A 13855-nucleotide genomic window follows, 5' to 3' on the forward strand; every position below is an offset into this window, starting at 1 on the left:
TATATTACTCATTTCATTTTATTGTATATTCTGTTGATGTATCTCGTTCTTCTTTTTCCCCAATACTACAAAGAAAATGTTTTCAATAGGTGGTAGGTCTCCCATTTTTAACATCAAATTATCCATCAAGTATTTTTTATATTGCTCATATGGAAAAATTAATTTCACCTTAGGGAAATTTAGAACTCTCAAGTTATTATATCTCATTTGGTTTTCAATACTCTCGATCTTTTTAATGTTTAAAGACTCTCCCTGGATCAGGCCTGTCTGAACTTTTTCAATCTGGTCTAACCTAGTTCCCAATCTCACAATTTTATCTTCATGTTGTGACACTAATGGTTCAACTTTTGATACCTGATCTTGTGTACCCACAACAGTTGCATTCAGAGTTAGGATAATTGATTTCAAATCAGTCAATGTGGCCCAAATAGTCTCCAACGTTATAGGATGCATCTGTGAATCTGTTGAGTTATCCAAACACACTGATCCTTGGGGACAGGAATCTTTCCTCTTATCAGAGGATCCTGTCCTTCCTTCATGCGCCAGTGGTGTTGAAGTTATGGGAAATTCAGAATTTTAATGGACTATCCACCTCCAAGTTTACTAGGTCTGCGAACCTCGGCTGACATGGCCATTCTGGAGCCACGAGAATCACTTCACCCTGGTGTCTCTTTATGCACCCTAACACTCTGCCCAGCAATGGCCATAGGGGTAAGATGTAAAGAAGAATTGCTGGTGGCCATGGAAACACCAGAGAGTCGATTCCTTCTATTCCAGGTTTTCACCTGTGACTGTAAAAGCACACTGCCTTGGCATTTTGCCTCGATGCCAGTAAGTCCAAGCAAAGCATTCTCCACCTGGCCTGAAAGAGAAGCATTGCTTCCTCTGACAGCTCCCATTCTCTGGGGTCCAACTTTTGCCTGCTGAAAAAATATGCTTGCACATTGTCCACCCCAGCTAGGCCGAGATGCCGCCATAAATGCCAGGTGCTTCTCCACCCAGTGAATCAACTACTAATCCTCCTCAGAAACCATCCAACTTATTGTCTCTCCCTGTCGGTTGATCTAAGCCACCTGTTATGGAACGCACCCTCAGGCCCTGTTAGGAACGCGGAGGCGTGGTCCTATCTTAGGTAAGATGTGAGCCCTTGAGTCACGGCGCAGCTCAGAGAGGAGCCCCAAGACACACCGCAAGAGGTGAGCTGGTATGAGCACAGGTGGAGCAGAAGCAAGGCTGGACTGAAGACAAGGCGAGGATTAACTGGAACAAGGCAGGCTTAGCCTTCCACTGGATCTACACATACCAATGAGACCCAGCAACACAATGCTTGTCTCGAGAGTAGCCCTCTGGCCACTCGATAGCCCTTCTGGACCCACCGCTTGGGAACAATGAGTGCATGAGGCCAGACAGAGGCTGAGGGCAGGAACATGAAGACTCAGACTAAGGTTCAGGATACTCGGAGGATTCAGACGAAGACTTGGATACTCAGGAGACTCAGACAAAGATACTCAGACAAGGACTCAGGATACTCAGAAGACTCGGAGGGCTCAGACAAGGACTTGGGATACTCAGAAGATGCGGACAAGGATTCAGGATCCAGGTGAAAGTACTGGGTGAGAACTGCATCGCAGCGCGCCCTACACAGCCGCCCATGGCTGGTTGCGGACCATGCTAAACGCGAAGCAGACTCCTGGCGAAGAAGTGGAACTTGAGACTGGAACATGACGAAGATTCAGTAGAGGCCTGCACCGGGGCACACCCTATACAGAGGCTTGCGCTGCAGACGAGAAGAAGGCCTTGTACCACGAAGCGCCCTACACAGCCTCCCCGGGGCTGGTCACAGACCATGACATGGCACGCCAAGAGAGGTGGACAGACACGGGACCTGGGAACTGGATGAAGAGCTGAAGATGAGACGGACGAAGTCAAGACAGGAACATCGGACATCAGGAACACGGAACATGGCATCTCAGGACATGGAATATCAGAAACAGAAGACAGGCGAGGAGGGAGTTCCAATGAGAGACGAGACCAGGGACCATCAAGGAGACGAAGTTCAGGAACATGAAGAACACGGACCAAAGATCCATCAAGGCATAGGAAGACCATGGAGGACCTGGATCCACAGAAGATAACAGACACTGTGAAGACTGGATCCGAAGGCACTGAGGAACAGCAGCAAGGCCCTTTTATAGGGCTGATCAGGGAACAGGTTGATGACGTCACTTCAGAGGGCCATGGGGTTTTTCCCACCGCTGGCCCTTTAAATATCAAGATGAGGCGCGTGCCCATGCCTTTGGTGAAGCAAGGAAGTGGAGATGCATCGGCGGCGGCCCTGCTTCGTGCCCCGTGCTCTCATCAATCCCGGTGTCAAATTGAGTCCCTAGATACTCCAAGGTTTGGGATGATATTAGATGACTCTTCACTAGGTTCACCATCCAGCTGAGAGCCCACCAGCAGACAAAGGTCCTCCAACTTTGCCCAAATAAACCCATTGTCCAGATATGGATGTACCAGCACACCTTCCTTTCGAAGGGCTACTGCCACCACCACCATCACTTTGGTGAACAAATGCAGTGCTGTCGCCAAACCGAAAGAAAGGGCACAAAAGTGAAAATGGTCTCCAAGAATTATAAACCACAGGAACTTCTGGTGCTCCCGCCTGATTAGGATATGCAGGTCCATCTCTGTGATGTATAGTGATGCCAGGAACTCTCCCTTGTATGCAGCCGCTATGACCGAATACAGCATCTACATATGAAACCGTGGTATCCTGAGGGCTGTACTGACCTTCTTTTATCAGACTGAATGTCATAAATGGAGTATCATCCTCCCTGTTCTTCTCAGGGAATGGCCCTATTGCTCTTAGCTATCACCAGCAGACTACTGTGTTGCAAACCACTACCTGTTTGGTGCAAGTAGCACAAGGGGAGACGAAGGCTTTCCAGACCAGGTGCACAAAGTCTAACACATAGCCTCTTTTATCACTCCCAAGACCTACTGGTCCACTGTGATCCCAGTACATTCCTCGTAAAAGTGGGCCAACCTCCCCCCAATAGCCAGAAGAGAAAAGTGAACCAGCCTCGTTTCATTGTAAAGACTTAGCTCCCCTGGTTCCTTGACCAGGTTAGCTGACCTCAAAAGGACTTGGTCCTACCCAAGCTTTGTCTCTGTACTGCCGAAGAGCCTCTGTTCTGCTGATATCATCTATAGTATCTAAAACGCGAATGGGTAAGAAAAGTTATTTCACCCCTTCAGCTTGCCCGCTGGCAATTTATGAACCTTGGACTCTCCTAGATGCTTCACCAGCTGCAGTGAATCTTTCCAGAACATGTCTTTGAACAGGAGGGCTCTTAGCTGAGACTTTAACCAAACATCTGCATACAAGTTTGTTAACCCCAGCAGCCGCCTGGCTGAAACTGCTGACAGCATAACTTTGGATGATGTCCTAATCCAGTCATACAAGACATCTGCCACATAGGCCACCGCTGCCTCCAAGCGCTTCACCTGTGTCGTGAAGGACAATGACAACGTCTCCTTCACCTGCAATTGCTGAACCCAGTGAAAAACAAGCTCTCCGATTAAAAATGATGCATATCGCAGTCCAAATACCCAAAGCAGAAACCTCAAAAATCCTCTTGAGGTGAACTTCCAGCTTCTAGTCCTGCACCTCTTTCAGCGCGGTGGACCCTGTCACCGGAATGGTGATTTTCTGGGTCACTGCAGAGACCTAAGCATCTACCGTTGGAAGCATTAAAAACTCGAGGGTCTCTCCTCCATTAATGGGTACAATGTTGCCACGGTTTCAGGGGTTTCCCATCCAGATGACCAATTGCTTCGCTGATTTGTAGAAGGGAAAAGCCTTAGTTGGACCTACTGGACCTCTCAGGCCAACCATACTGGGGTACACCCCTTCATGGTCTGAACCCAGAGGATCCTCTTCTGAACCCTCCAAAACGCTTGTGGTCTCATTTTTTGGGTAAGGGTACAGAGAGGCCCCTTCAATCTCCCCCTCCCCTCAGGGGATCCACTTTTCTAGTTTTACTAGGATGCAGGAGAGTTTGGGAGTGGGAGTTGCTTTCCCTGCACTTCAATCTGAACCAAAAATGCCTTGCACCTGAGAAGCACAAAGTCTGAGCAACAGGTCTCTGCTGCAATTGAATCCTCACCCGAGGAGACCACAACCCTATCAGAATCTTATTGATTGCTCCTTTCAATTGGAACGGCAGGGGATAATATAAAGGGACAGCCAGAATGCCCCCCCACCCCCAACTGGCTGTACTGCTCCCCAGCACTTGTTTCCAACAAGGCCACCATTCCCACGCAGCCAAGGAAAACAGCTCAGCCTGTCCAGGTGGACTGTTTCATCCTCTAATGCCACGCAGCTATGCTAACTGCCATGGCACTGCTCTCTCCCTGTGACACAGTGTTCTACAAAGGACCACCGGCAACAACCGCGATCGCTGCTTACGGCATGAGTGGCAGTGCTTCCTGAACACCCTGCTGGATGCACTTCCTGCCTGCTCGCTTCTTGTCATAAGAACATAAGAACATAAGAAAATGCCATACTGGGTCAGACCAAGGGTCCATCAAGCCCAGCATCCTGTTTCTAACAGTGGCCAATCCAGGCCACAAGAACCTGGCAAGTACCCAAAAACTAAGTCTATTCCATGTAACCATTGCTAATGGCAGTGGCTATTCTCTAAGTGAACTTAATAGCAGGTAATGGACTTCTCCTCCAAGAACTTATCCAATCCTTTTTTAAACACAGCTATACTAACTGCACTAACCACATTCTCTGGCAACAAATTCCAAAGTTTAATTGTGCTTTGAGTAAAAAAGAACTTTCTCCGATTAGTTTTAAATGTGCCCCATGCTAACTTCATGGAGTGCCCCCTGGTCTTTCTACTATCCGAAAGAGTAAATAACCGATTCACATCTACCCGTTCTAGACCTCTCATGATTTTAAACACCTCTATCATATCCCCCCTCAGTCGTCTCTTCTCCAAGCTGAAAAGTCCTAACTTCTTTAGTCTTTCCTCATAGGGGAGTTGTTCCATTCCCCTTATCATTTTGGTAGCCCTTCTCTGTACCTTCTCCACTCGCGGCTTCCCCAGCAAATTCCTTGGCCATACTACGTTGCTCCGACCATTCTACAGCCTCCTGCAGTGGCTCTCGTCAACTCTCTCCTCCCCTCAATGGCTCCCCAAGCCAAAAACAGTGGCTGCATTTCCCGGCAGACACTTTCTGCTTCTGATTTTTTTTTTAAGAAAAAGAAACACAACCTCACTAAAGAATAAGCCCCAACGTAACAAAAGAATATTTCCCTGAAGCAACTGGCTGTGCCGATTCCAGAAGGGGGAGGCAGGACCTTGTGAGATAGAGAGGGAGACAGGCCACTGGCTTTCAACACCCCACCAACTCTGGGCCAAGATAGTTCAGGGTCACCAACCCCTGCTCGCTCTACTCAACTGGGGGGATGGATCCTCGAACCTCCAAGAGCAATGATCCTATCTTTTTTGATTTCTTTCTTTTTTTTTTTTTTTTTTTTTTTTAAACGTAACTCCAGACTGCAGGTTTTACACCTTTACCATCTGCTGGAGACAGAGAAATACTGAAGGACTGCAGGTGGCACGCTAGGTTAAGTAGCAGCGTCAGTAAAGCTTTTCTTCTCTGTCTCCATCTGCTGGCAGGAAGGCAAAACCCAGGAGTCTGGACTGATATGAGGTATGAACAGGAAAGCTGTGACATCGCAGAGGCAAGGGCCTAGTCTCAAGTCAGATGCAAGCTAAGTTTAAATAAATATTATTCTTAGTAGTCATCACACATAATTATGGAGATGACAAGGTAACAATTTTGCGGTTGCTCTTTAAATCTGACAGCGAACCAAAAGGGCTGGACAGCATTTCCCACACTCTGCCTCCTGCTTCCCAACCTTCAGTTCAAATGCTGGAGGTGCAATAACAAATAAACGTCGTCGGTGGAAGGAGTGAAGAAAGGAGAGTGTCCCCACAGGACAGATAGGGAAAACTACAAAGCAGGCCTAATGAGGTACACATTCTTCAAAATATCAACTTGCCACTGTTTTTTAAAATATTCTCTTCATTCCTGTTTTAGTCTTAATCATTTGTGCCGTATTTTTGTCCCGAAACACTCTATTTCCACCATTTTTTCACTTAAATAAAAGTTGTGCATATTTCACTGTGTACTGCCCTTCAGCTTTTAGGAATCTCCTGCCCTGAATCTATAGCGCAACTGACAGTGCTGTGCTCACTCAGGCCTGCTCAGGGCGAGTGTTCTTACTCTGCAGTTTCCATAAGGACCTGGGAGGAGGCTGGGGAGGGAGAGTATGCCAGATAATTCAGTAAGGTCAGGGAAGTGTTCAAAAGTGCTTTAATTATTCATCTTTTAGGGATCAACAAAAAGCATGTTTCAGAAAACAGACAACAGGAACAGAAATAGTGGTTTCACTTCACTTTTATAAGGTAAGGAATCAAGGGAACAAAGTGTTTATGGAGAAGTACATTCAGGCTGTAGACGGTGGCTCTGTAATCTGTCTCCAGCTGTGAAAATCTGAGGGTTAAGACTGAACTCAAATTCAGTGCATAGTTTCCTAAGGCATTAGCCCTGGAAACTTTACTCCACCTCAGACTAGGCGTTAATTTTCCAGCGCTAAGAGAAGATGAGGCAAGCCAGTGCATCTCTGCATTGGGGAGTAATAGCCAATGCTTTCATTAGCATGGAAGTTCCTTGCAAAGGCACTAACTTTAATGCACATTGTTTAGCACAAAACTCCTTGCTGCATTGGCAGTAAAGTTAGTGTACAAAAATATGTGCATACCACTGTCAGTTATACTGTATGCTCTGCCAAGAGCGCCTTATTTACTGCAGCCCTTCGGGAAGTTGACTGGTTGAGAGGCTAAGTGCTCTGTTGCGGAGCTGTTTGACAGTCTCCCTCAGCCTCTCTCTCAAGAGGGAGAATATGACAGGGAGGTTCAGAGTCTTCAACAATCTTGCAAAGAATTGTGGCAACTTCCCTCTCTCTCAGCTCCAATACTCTTCCAATCCAGGCATCAGCAGTCTTTTCAAGCTGTCCGGATTGCTCCCTAATAATAGAGGAACAGTATTTGCTTCTGACTGGGCTCAGACCGGTCCCTGGGCCCTGCCTCTCCCAGCTATTTGAGTTTTCAGGATACCCCCGATGAATATGTATGAGAAATATCTGCATACATAGGAGGTAGTGCATGCAAATAGGTCTCATGCACCTTCATCAGAGAGATCCTGAAAACCTGACTGGTTTGAGCACCCCTGTTCTAGGGGGAAGGCAGACCTGAAGCCTTGGTAGCAACACCTGCAGGGTCATGTGTGGTGGGGTAAGTCACTGAAGATTTAAGGGGATGGGGCTGCCTTCAGCAACCTCCGCCCCAAAGACTGGGTTCACACAGAGGCAGGGACTGAGAACAGCTCCCATACTGAAGCCCAGGCCCAGAAGCAGAAGCCTGGGCACAAGGCGTGTTATAGCAGCGCTGTCTGTTCAGTGCTAGGGTTTTCCAAAGCAGCTTTGTAAACTCCTGGCTGCTCAGTGGAAAATCTGGCATGTAGTACCCGAAAAGGCTGCAATCCAGTAAAACAGGTTTGCACTCTGTTACAGGTGCCCTTTTAACAACAATATTGTTTGTACGAGGTGTACATAGTACAGAGTAATGAACTTAAAGTAGTGTAGGGAAAAGCCAGGTGAAGGGGTAAGGTTTTTTTATTTAGATTTAAAGGAGGGTAGAGAAGAAATGTCTTGGGGTCAGGGGGAGAAGAGAGAAAGCTCAGCAGTGGGAAGGAGCCTATTTTGCGTGAGGTAGGAGAAGGAGAACAGAACCAATTCCATTACAGAGTGGCGTGTCCTGATTTACTTATCGCAAGAGGAGGAATGTAAAAAACTAAGAGAAACAAAAACCTAATTGAAAAAGGAGGCTCTTAATCGTTTTGTTTGCTTTCACCACTGCCAGAGTTAGGTCTCGCTTCTGCCTCCACTGCTGCATGAAAAAAAGAGACTGGATGCAGGAAGAAGTGCCTGGAGTAAAGAGTCTGAGCACCCTGCAGGGACAGATCAGGGACTCTCTGCACCCTTCTCGGGGCTGGGAGATCATGCAGCATATACTGGGTATTCAGAAATTCTAACTGTGAAGCACTTCAAAGGGGCATGGGATAAACACTGTGGATCCATCAGGTCTAGAGGACGCGTATAAAGAGCAGGCAGCAAAACACTGCACGGAGCAGCAGTAGCCACAGAGGCATTCACGGAGCGGGATGCCAGTGGCCAGTGGTTGGTGTTCCACCTTCACGGAGCAGAAGGATGGAGGGCTGCCATCTCCCAATTAAAAAAAGAAAAACCAAACAAACAAAAAAAAACAGGGATGGGTTCATGGGCTATAGGTATTACCAATTATTAGGCTTATTCAATTACCAATTATTAGGCTTTTCAATATTTGATGATAGTTAATGTAACTTTCAAGGCATACTTCACTTTCAATGCATATCCAGCATAGCTCCCTGCTTCAACAGCAGGGGAGAAGAAAAACTAATACTTCACGCATATCTCTGCTTCAACGGCAGAGAGCTATGCTGCCGCTTACCCAACTAATCAAACTTAACATTTCACTTGGAAGCAGCTCCATCACTGCTCTCTACATTAATAGTGGGGGTGAAAGGGAAATACAACCTAAAGGTTACTAAGAGCCAAGAGAAACAGATAAGTATGAGAAAAAAGAAGTGTGAAGCTTGCTGGGCAGACTGGATGGACCGATTGGTCTTCTTCTGCTGTCATTTCTATGTTTCTATGTTTCTATAATTATGTGCTGAAATAGAAAGGGTCGGGAAAATCGATCAGACTCTCCCCATGACAACACAAGCAGCCCAGAGACAAGACTAGCAGAAAGGGGCTCCCACGCAGGATGTGGTCTGGATCAGTCCCAAGCCAATAAAGCCCAAACTTAAGAAAAAAGAGAGAGGGACATACATACCAAGTCTGGTTGTAGCCTGAAGGTCAAAGGAAGGGCATAGAGCACGGCATAGAAGGTCGTCAGCACCGAAGAACTCCAAGACTGTTGAACTTCCCGACTTCTGGGAATGCGATGGATGGAATACTGCAAGAGGATTTCAACAGCTGAAGTCACTCCCCAGCAGCAACACAGACACAAAGAGCACAGCTTGCAGAAATGAATAATGTTAGCTTACAAATCCACGGGCACATGGGGCCTCAATCCGGCAACACTGCCGGTTTTTGTCTGAAATAAGAGGGCAGTGATAGAATTGTGAAATGTACCCCTGAACGTAATGCAGGACATTTAGCCAGCATGCCCTGCCAAAAATGCAACCAGTTGCAAGAAAACCAAGAGAATATTCAGCTAGAGACAACACTAAATATTTAACGTGGCGGCCGCTGGACTACTAAGGTCTAAGAACAGCAGTAACTGCCTGACTTTAGACCGCCACAGCAGGTACAGAAGCCGCAGATGCTCCATTTCCAATTGTATTTGTTTCTGGACTTGCACTTCTTCTCGCCCTTCTTCTGGATTTATGTGACAGAGACACATTAAACTGAGGCCAGATGCTGAATTGTTTTCAGGTTGATGACAGGGGCAGTACCAATGCTCCGACACAAAAGATGCCACTTTGTCATGGCGTCAGGTCACAGGGCACGCCCCGGATGTAAGAAAACAGCCCAGATTCCTTTGTGGTTGGAGGCACAGTCCAGAGCCGCAGCAGTTCATGCCAGCCCAGGTCGCCATTCCTGGTCAAAAGGCGTGACGCACTGCTGGGTGCACCTCGGAAGAGCAGGAGCAGTTTTGCACTGGGAAGTGCTAAGCCACTTCAATGAGTTAAGAATACCTCGTTTAAGGTGGTGTGAGATGTCGATTCCCAATTTTAGCTTTCCACAAGCCAGGGAGTATTTTAAGATTACATTTGGGTAGCAGTTTGACTCACTCCAGGTTTTATTTGCATCCTAACTAGGCACATCTGAGTTTCATGTTTTACCTGAAAAAACACAGCATAAAGCTTCTTACCTAGCTAAGCTGATAAGACTGAAATGGCAAAATGCCATACAATGGGGGTAATAAAATCCGCTGGATGGGCACTGAAGAATGAGCACTGCACTGCAGGAGAAATGGAGAAAGCTTTCTCTTACTTTACTGACAAGACAGCAGGTCATCACACCAGGCAAGCTCTGCTCACACAGCTTTTGGTCATAGAACCGAACTCCCCATCAGTGGGACCCCCGCATGGGCTCTCAGCTCTGCCCAGCACCCATTTACTTAGAGCCATTGTGGTGGGAGAGTCTTGTTAATGCCTTGGAAAAAACCTAATTTCTTTTGTAGAACATCAGCAAAAACTCAAATGAAAAAAGTCACTTAAATAAATATGTTTCTACTGGCAAAACAGCTGTCGAAAATAAAAATTGTGCTGGCAGTGGTCTTTCATAAATGCAGTGTATGAATGTGCACAATATTGTAACATTTACACAAATATTTACTGTACCTATAAATAATGTAAGCATGCAAAGCGTGATCGTGCTGTAAATTCAGGTTTCATTCTATCAATCCACAGTGTTAGTCTAGAGCGCCACCTGGTGGATAATTTTAGTCAATATCTAACAACCATAATTCCTTCAGGCTGAGCACACAGAAAGGGTCCATTTACAAAGTCATGTTACTGCAGTGCATTTAACGTTATGTTCACTGCAGGGCATAAAGTGTTTAGGGAATACTGCATTAAAAGCAGTTTTACCACAGCGGGTAACATAATTATGTTACTGGCCACAGCAGCACAAGTCTGCACTTGACCCTCCACGCCCAGCCCGTGACAAAAGGGCTGCTGCAGTCTAACAAGCCCCATGCCAAAAGCTGAAGAGACTCCCCACTTCTGATGCCAGCCAAAGTCAGTAGGAGGCAGGAGAGATCCCCACTTCCGATGCCAGCCAAAGTCAGTAGGAGGCAGGAGGGATCCCTGCTTGCTCCAAGGCATCAAATGTCCAACTAACCTGATGCACATCACTGCACAGACATTGGGGCTTAGAGCCCCATCACTTGCTCTGGGGGAAGAGGGACACTGGACTCTGAGCACCATCACGTGTCACTTACTTGGGAGGTCTTGGGGATGGGTGTCAGAGAAGCCAAGATGCTGACAGGTGTAGGTAACTTTTTGCATTAGCCAGTAGGCTGCCACAAATCATGAGGCTTAATGTGATTTGTGTTCATCCATTTAAATATTAATGAGCTGCTTTGCAGTCATTTGCATGTAATGGAGCATGTTAACATATTTTCTTTATTAGAGGCCTTGCACTACCAGTAATACGTGTTAACGCCATTTTAACGTGTTAGATGCCAAAACAGATGTTTAATTTGTTAAGGCATTAACAGTTTTTAGTATACAGACTCCAGTTCTTGCCTTTACAAACGTGTTTCTGACATGCAGAATATTCTTACCAGAAGAAAATCTGTTCCGCTCGAGCTCCCCTGCATACCTGAAATTTAGAAGATTCTTTTGCTCTTGAGTGTTCAAAGAAACATATTTTGTCTTCACTCATCTTATCTGAATCAGCCACAATGTAATGAGTAGGAGAATAAAACTGGGACAGGCTGCCAAGCAACCTCAGGATTTCTGTTGTGTGCCCTCCTGGAGAAAAAATAAATAAATCACAGAACAACATGCATTAAATATTTCACTACTTACGTGGAAAAAAAAAAATCACACACAAAGCACTAATTCTGAAGAAGCCTACGAAAGCAAAAAACCATGGACAGCTCACTAAAAATGAATTCAACTTAAAAAAAGACGAGACCGGCTAGGTTTTGGTTCCAAGATGACAGCCTCATACTGCAGCTTCTCGGTGGCTATCCTATAGGTTACTTAATTTCTCTTCCGATACTGCTCTTATAATTGGGGCTTTTTTTCAAATTGTGATGGGGGAAGAACAAGGGTAAAATGCACACCTTACCCTTTTTTCCCCCCCATCACAATAACTACATTTTCTAGAACCTGCCCAATGCAGCAGAGGTGCAGGCTGAGAACCAGGGAAGCCAGGGTTCAAAGCCCACCAACGGCCTTTGCAAGCCGTTTTGCCTTCCATTGACTCATGTAAAAACTTAGATTGTGATCCTTCTGAGGACAGGAAAATCCCCACTGTTCCTGAAGAGCTAGTTTGCTTACTGTAAACGGTGTTTTCCATAGATAGCAGATGAATTAGCCATGCTGTATGGGTACGACCTCCGTGCCCCTAGGTGGCGGAGCTCTCAAAGTCTATCAAAGACTTTTAGCTAGGTACTCCCTCCATCCTGTATCCTGACAGATTACCTCAGGCTCCTCAGTCAGTATCAAAGCAAGGTAGGTGTGCCAGAACTGTCCGGGGAGGCGGGTGGGTCAGCATGGCTAATTCATCTGTTATCTACGGAAAACACCGTTCACAGTAAGCAAACTTGCTCTTTTCACATAGATAAGCAGCATGAATTAGCCGTGCTGTATGGGAGTCCCCAGCTGACGTATTGAGCAGCTAGCATGTGTCATGAAAATTTTTTTTTTTTGCTCAATATGAAAAATGAAGGCTGTATTTGTTTAGAATTTTTTGCTTCTGTAGGATAGTCCGTCGCAAAGGATCATCCACTGGCTGTTTGGAAAAACACTGGTTGAATGTGAAATGTGTAGCAGTGATTGTGTCGCCTAGTCATAGATGTCTATGAGAGGTACTTTATAGATAGAGAAGCAATCCAGGATGTTATCACATGTATCCGCTGTGTCTTTAGGACTGCATAAAAACGTTTGCGATAGTCCATTATCGTTAAATTGTTATAATTGGAGATTGCCTTGGATGAAGTTGTCGTCGTCACTGGACGCTCTTGTGTATTTGGAGTGACAAAGAAATCGTTGTGAGGTCAATTGGGTGACAGAGTGCACATATCGTAGAATGGTAGTGCACGATTACAATCAAGGCGTGTCAACCTCTCCTTATTCTTAATATAAGAGGTGTAGATGGAACGTGGAGTAGGTGATGGCTAGGGTAATGCAGAAAAATGGGACATTACTGAAAGTATAACTCCGGGTAAGTGTGCAGGGTTACATTGCTGTGTTGAAATGGAAGAGAAAGAGGGTATTGAACTAGTGGTTGTAAATCACGTGGTCGTTTTGTAGGATTGAAATCGAATAGGAAACACCTGGTATGAGAGGATTGAAGGTGACAAGTGTATAGAGGTGCATGGAAGAACAGCATTAGCTGTTCGAGATTCATGTTAATATGCCACGGCACTTGTAGTTCTGTAAATTGGATGTAGGCTTAATAGGCCGTACATGAAGAGGTATACCAATGAGTAACATGAAAGTGGTAGTTCCTTTATATGAAGGTAATAAGAGGTAATGGTGCGTACGGGAACTCATAGTGAGGAGTTGCATTGCCCTTGCTGCAGCGAGATGGAGGTATAACAAAGACGGCCAGGTGGGCCAGTGAGGGGCTATATCTGTTGATGCACCTGCGGAAGCACAGCAGTATAATCTTCCTGATAATTGAATGTGATGGAGATTGTTTTGAGGAAAGGAGAAAAATACGTAGATAAATGAGTTCATCAATGTCCACGCCCGAAGGTGTAGGAAGGTGTGGAAAGGATGTTTCCTTGGTCTAGTGAAGAAACTAGGAGCTGCATCCCAGAGAATTGGGTCGCAGATTGAAAGCCGTTATAGGTAACTGTACTATGGACGTTTTGGTTATGTTGGTGCGATGAGGCGTAGATACGCTTGGTTGTATGCCTATCTGCGATATGGCAGAATCATCCGGTCTTTCTTAAATCTCTGGAGTGATCGAGAGATGAATGGAAGA

At 45.9% G+C, this 13855-nt stretch overlaps 1 protein-coding gene across 4 annotated transcripts in view; it reads right to left on the reverse strand.

Moving 5' to 3' along the window:
- The window catches only part of ALG14 (ALG14 UDP-N-acetylglucosaminyltransferase subunit), a 146302-nt gene that overhangs the window by 82389 nt on the left and 50058 nt on the right, over positions 1 to 13855 (reverse strand). For all 4 annotated transcript variants that reach the window (XM_029618022.1, XM_029618024.1, XM_029618023.1 and 1 more), the window contains exons 2-3: positions 11516 to 11667; positions 9015 to 9137 (exon numbers count right to left, since the gene is read on the reverse strand). In XM_029618022.1, the coding sequence (XP_029473882.1) occupies positions 9015 to 9137; positions 11516 to 11667 (275 nt within the window). The remainder of the gene's footprint in view (positions 1 to 9014; positions 9138 to 11515; positions 11668 to 13855) is intronic.

The sequence above is a fragment of the Rhinatrema bivittatum genome, chromosome 10 (assembly GCF_901001135.1).
Source record: "Rhinatrema bivittatum chromosome 10, aRhiBiv1.1, whole genome shotgun sequence".
NCBI lineage: Eukaryota > Metazoa > Chordata > Amphibia > Gymnophiona > Rhinatrematidae > Rhinatrema > Rhinatrema bivittatum.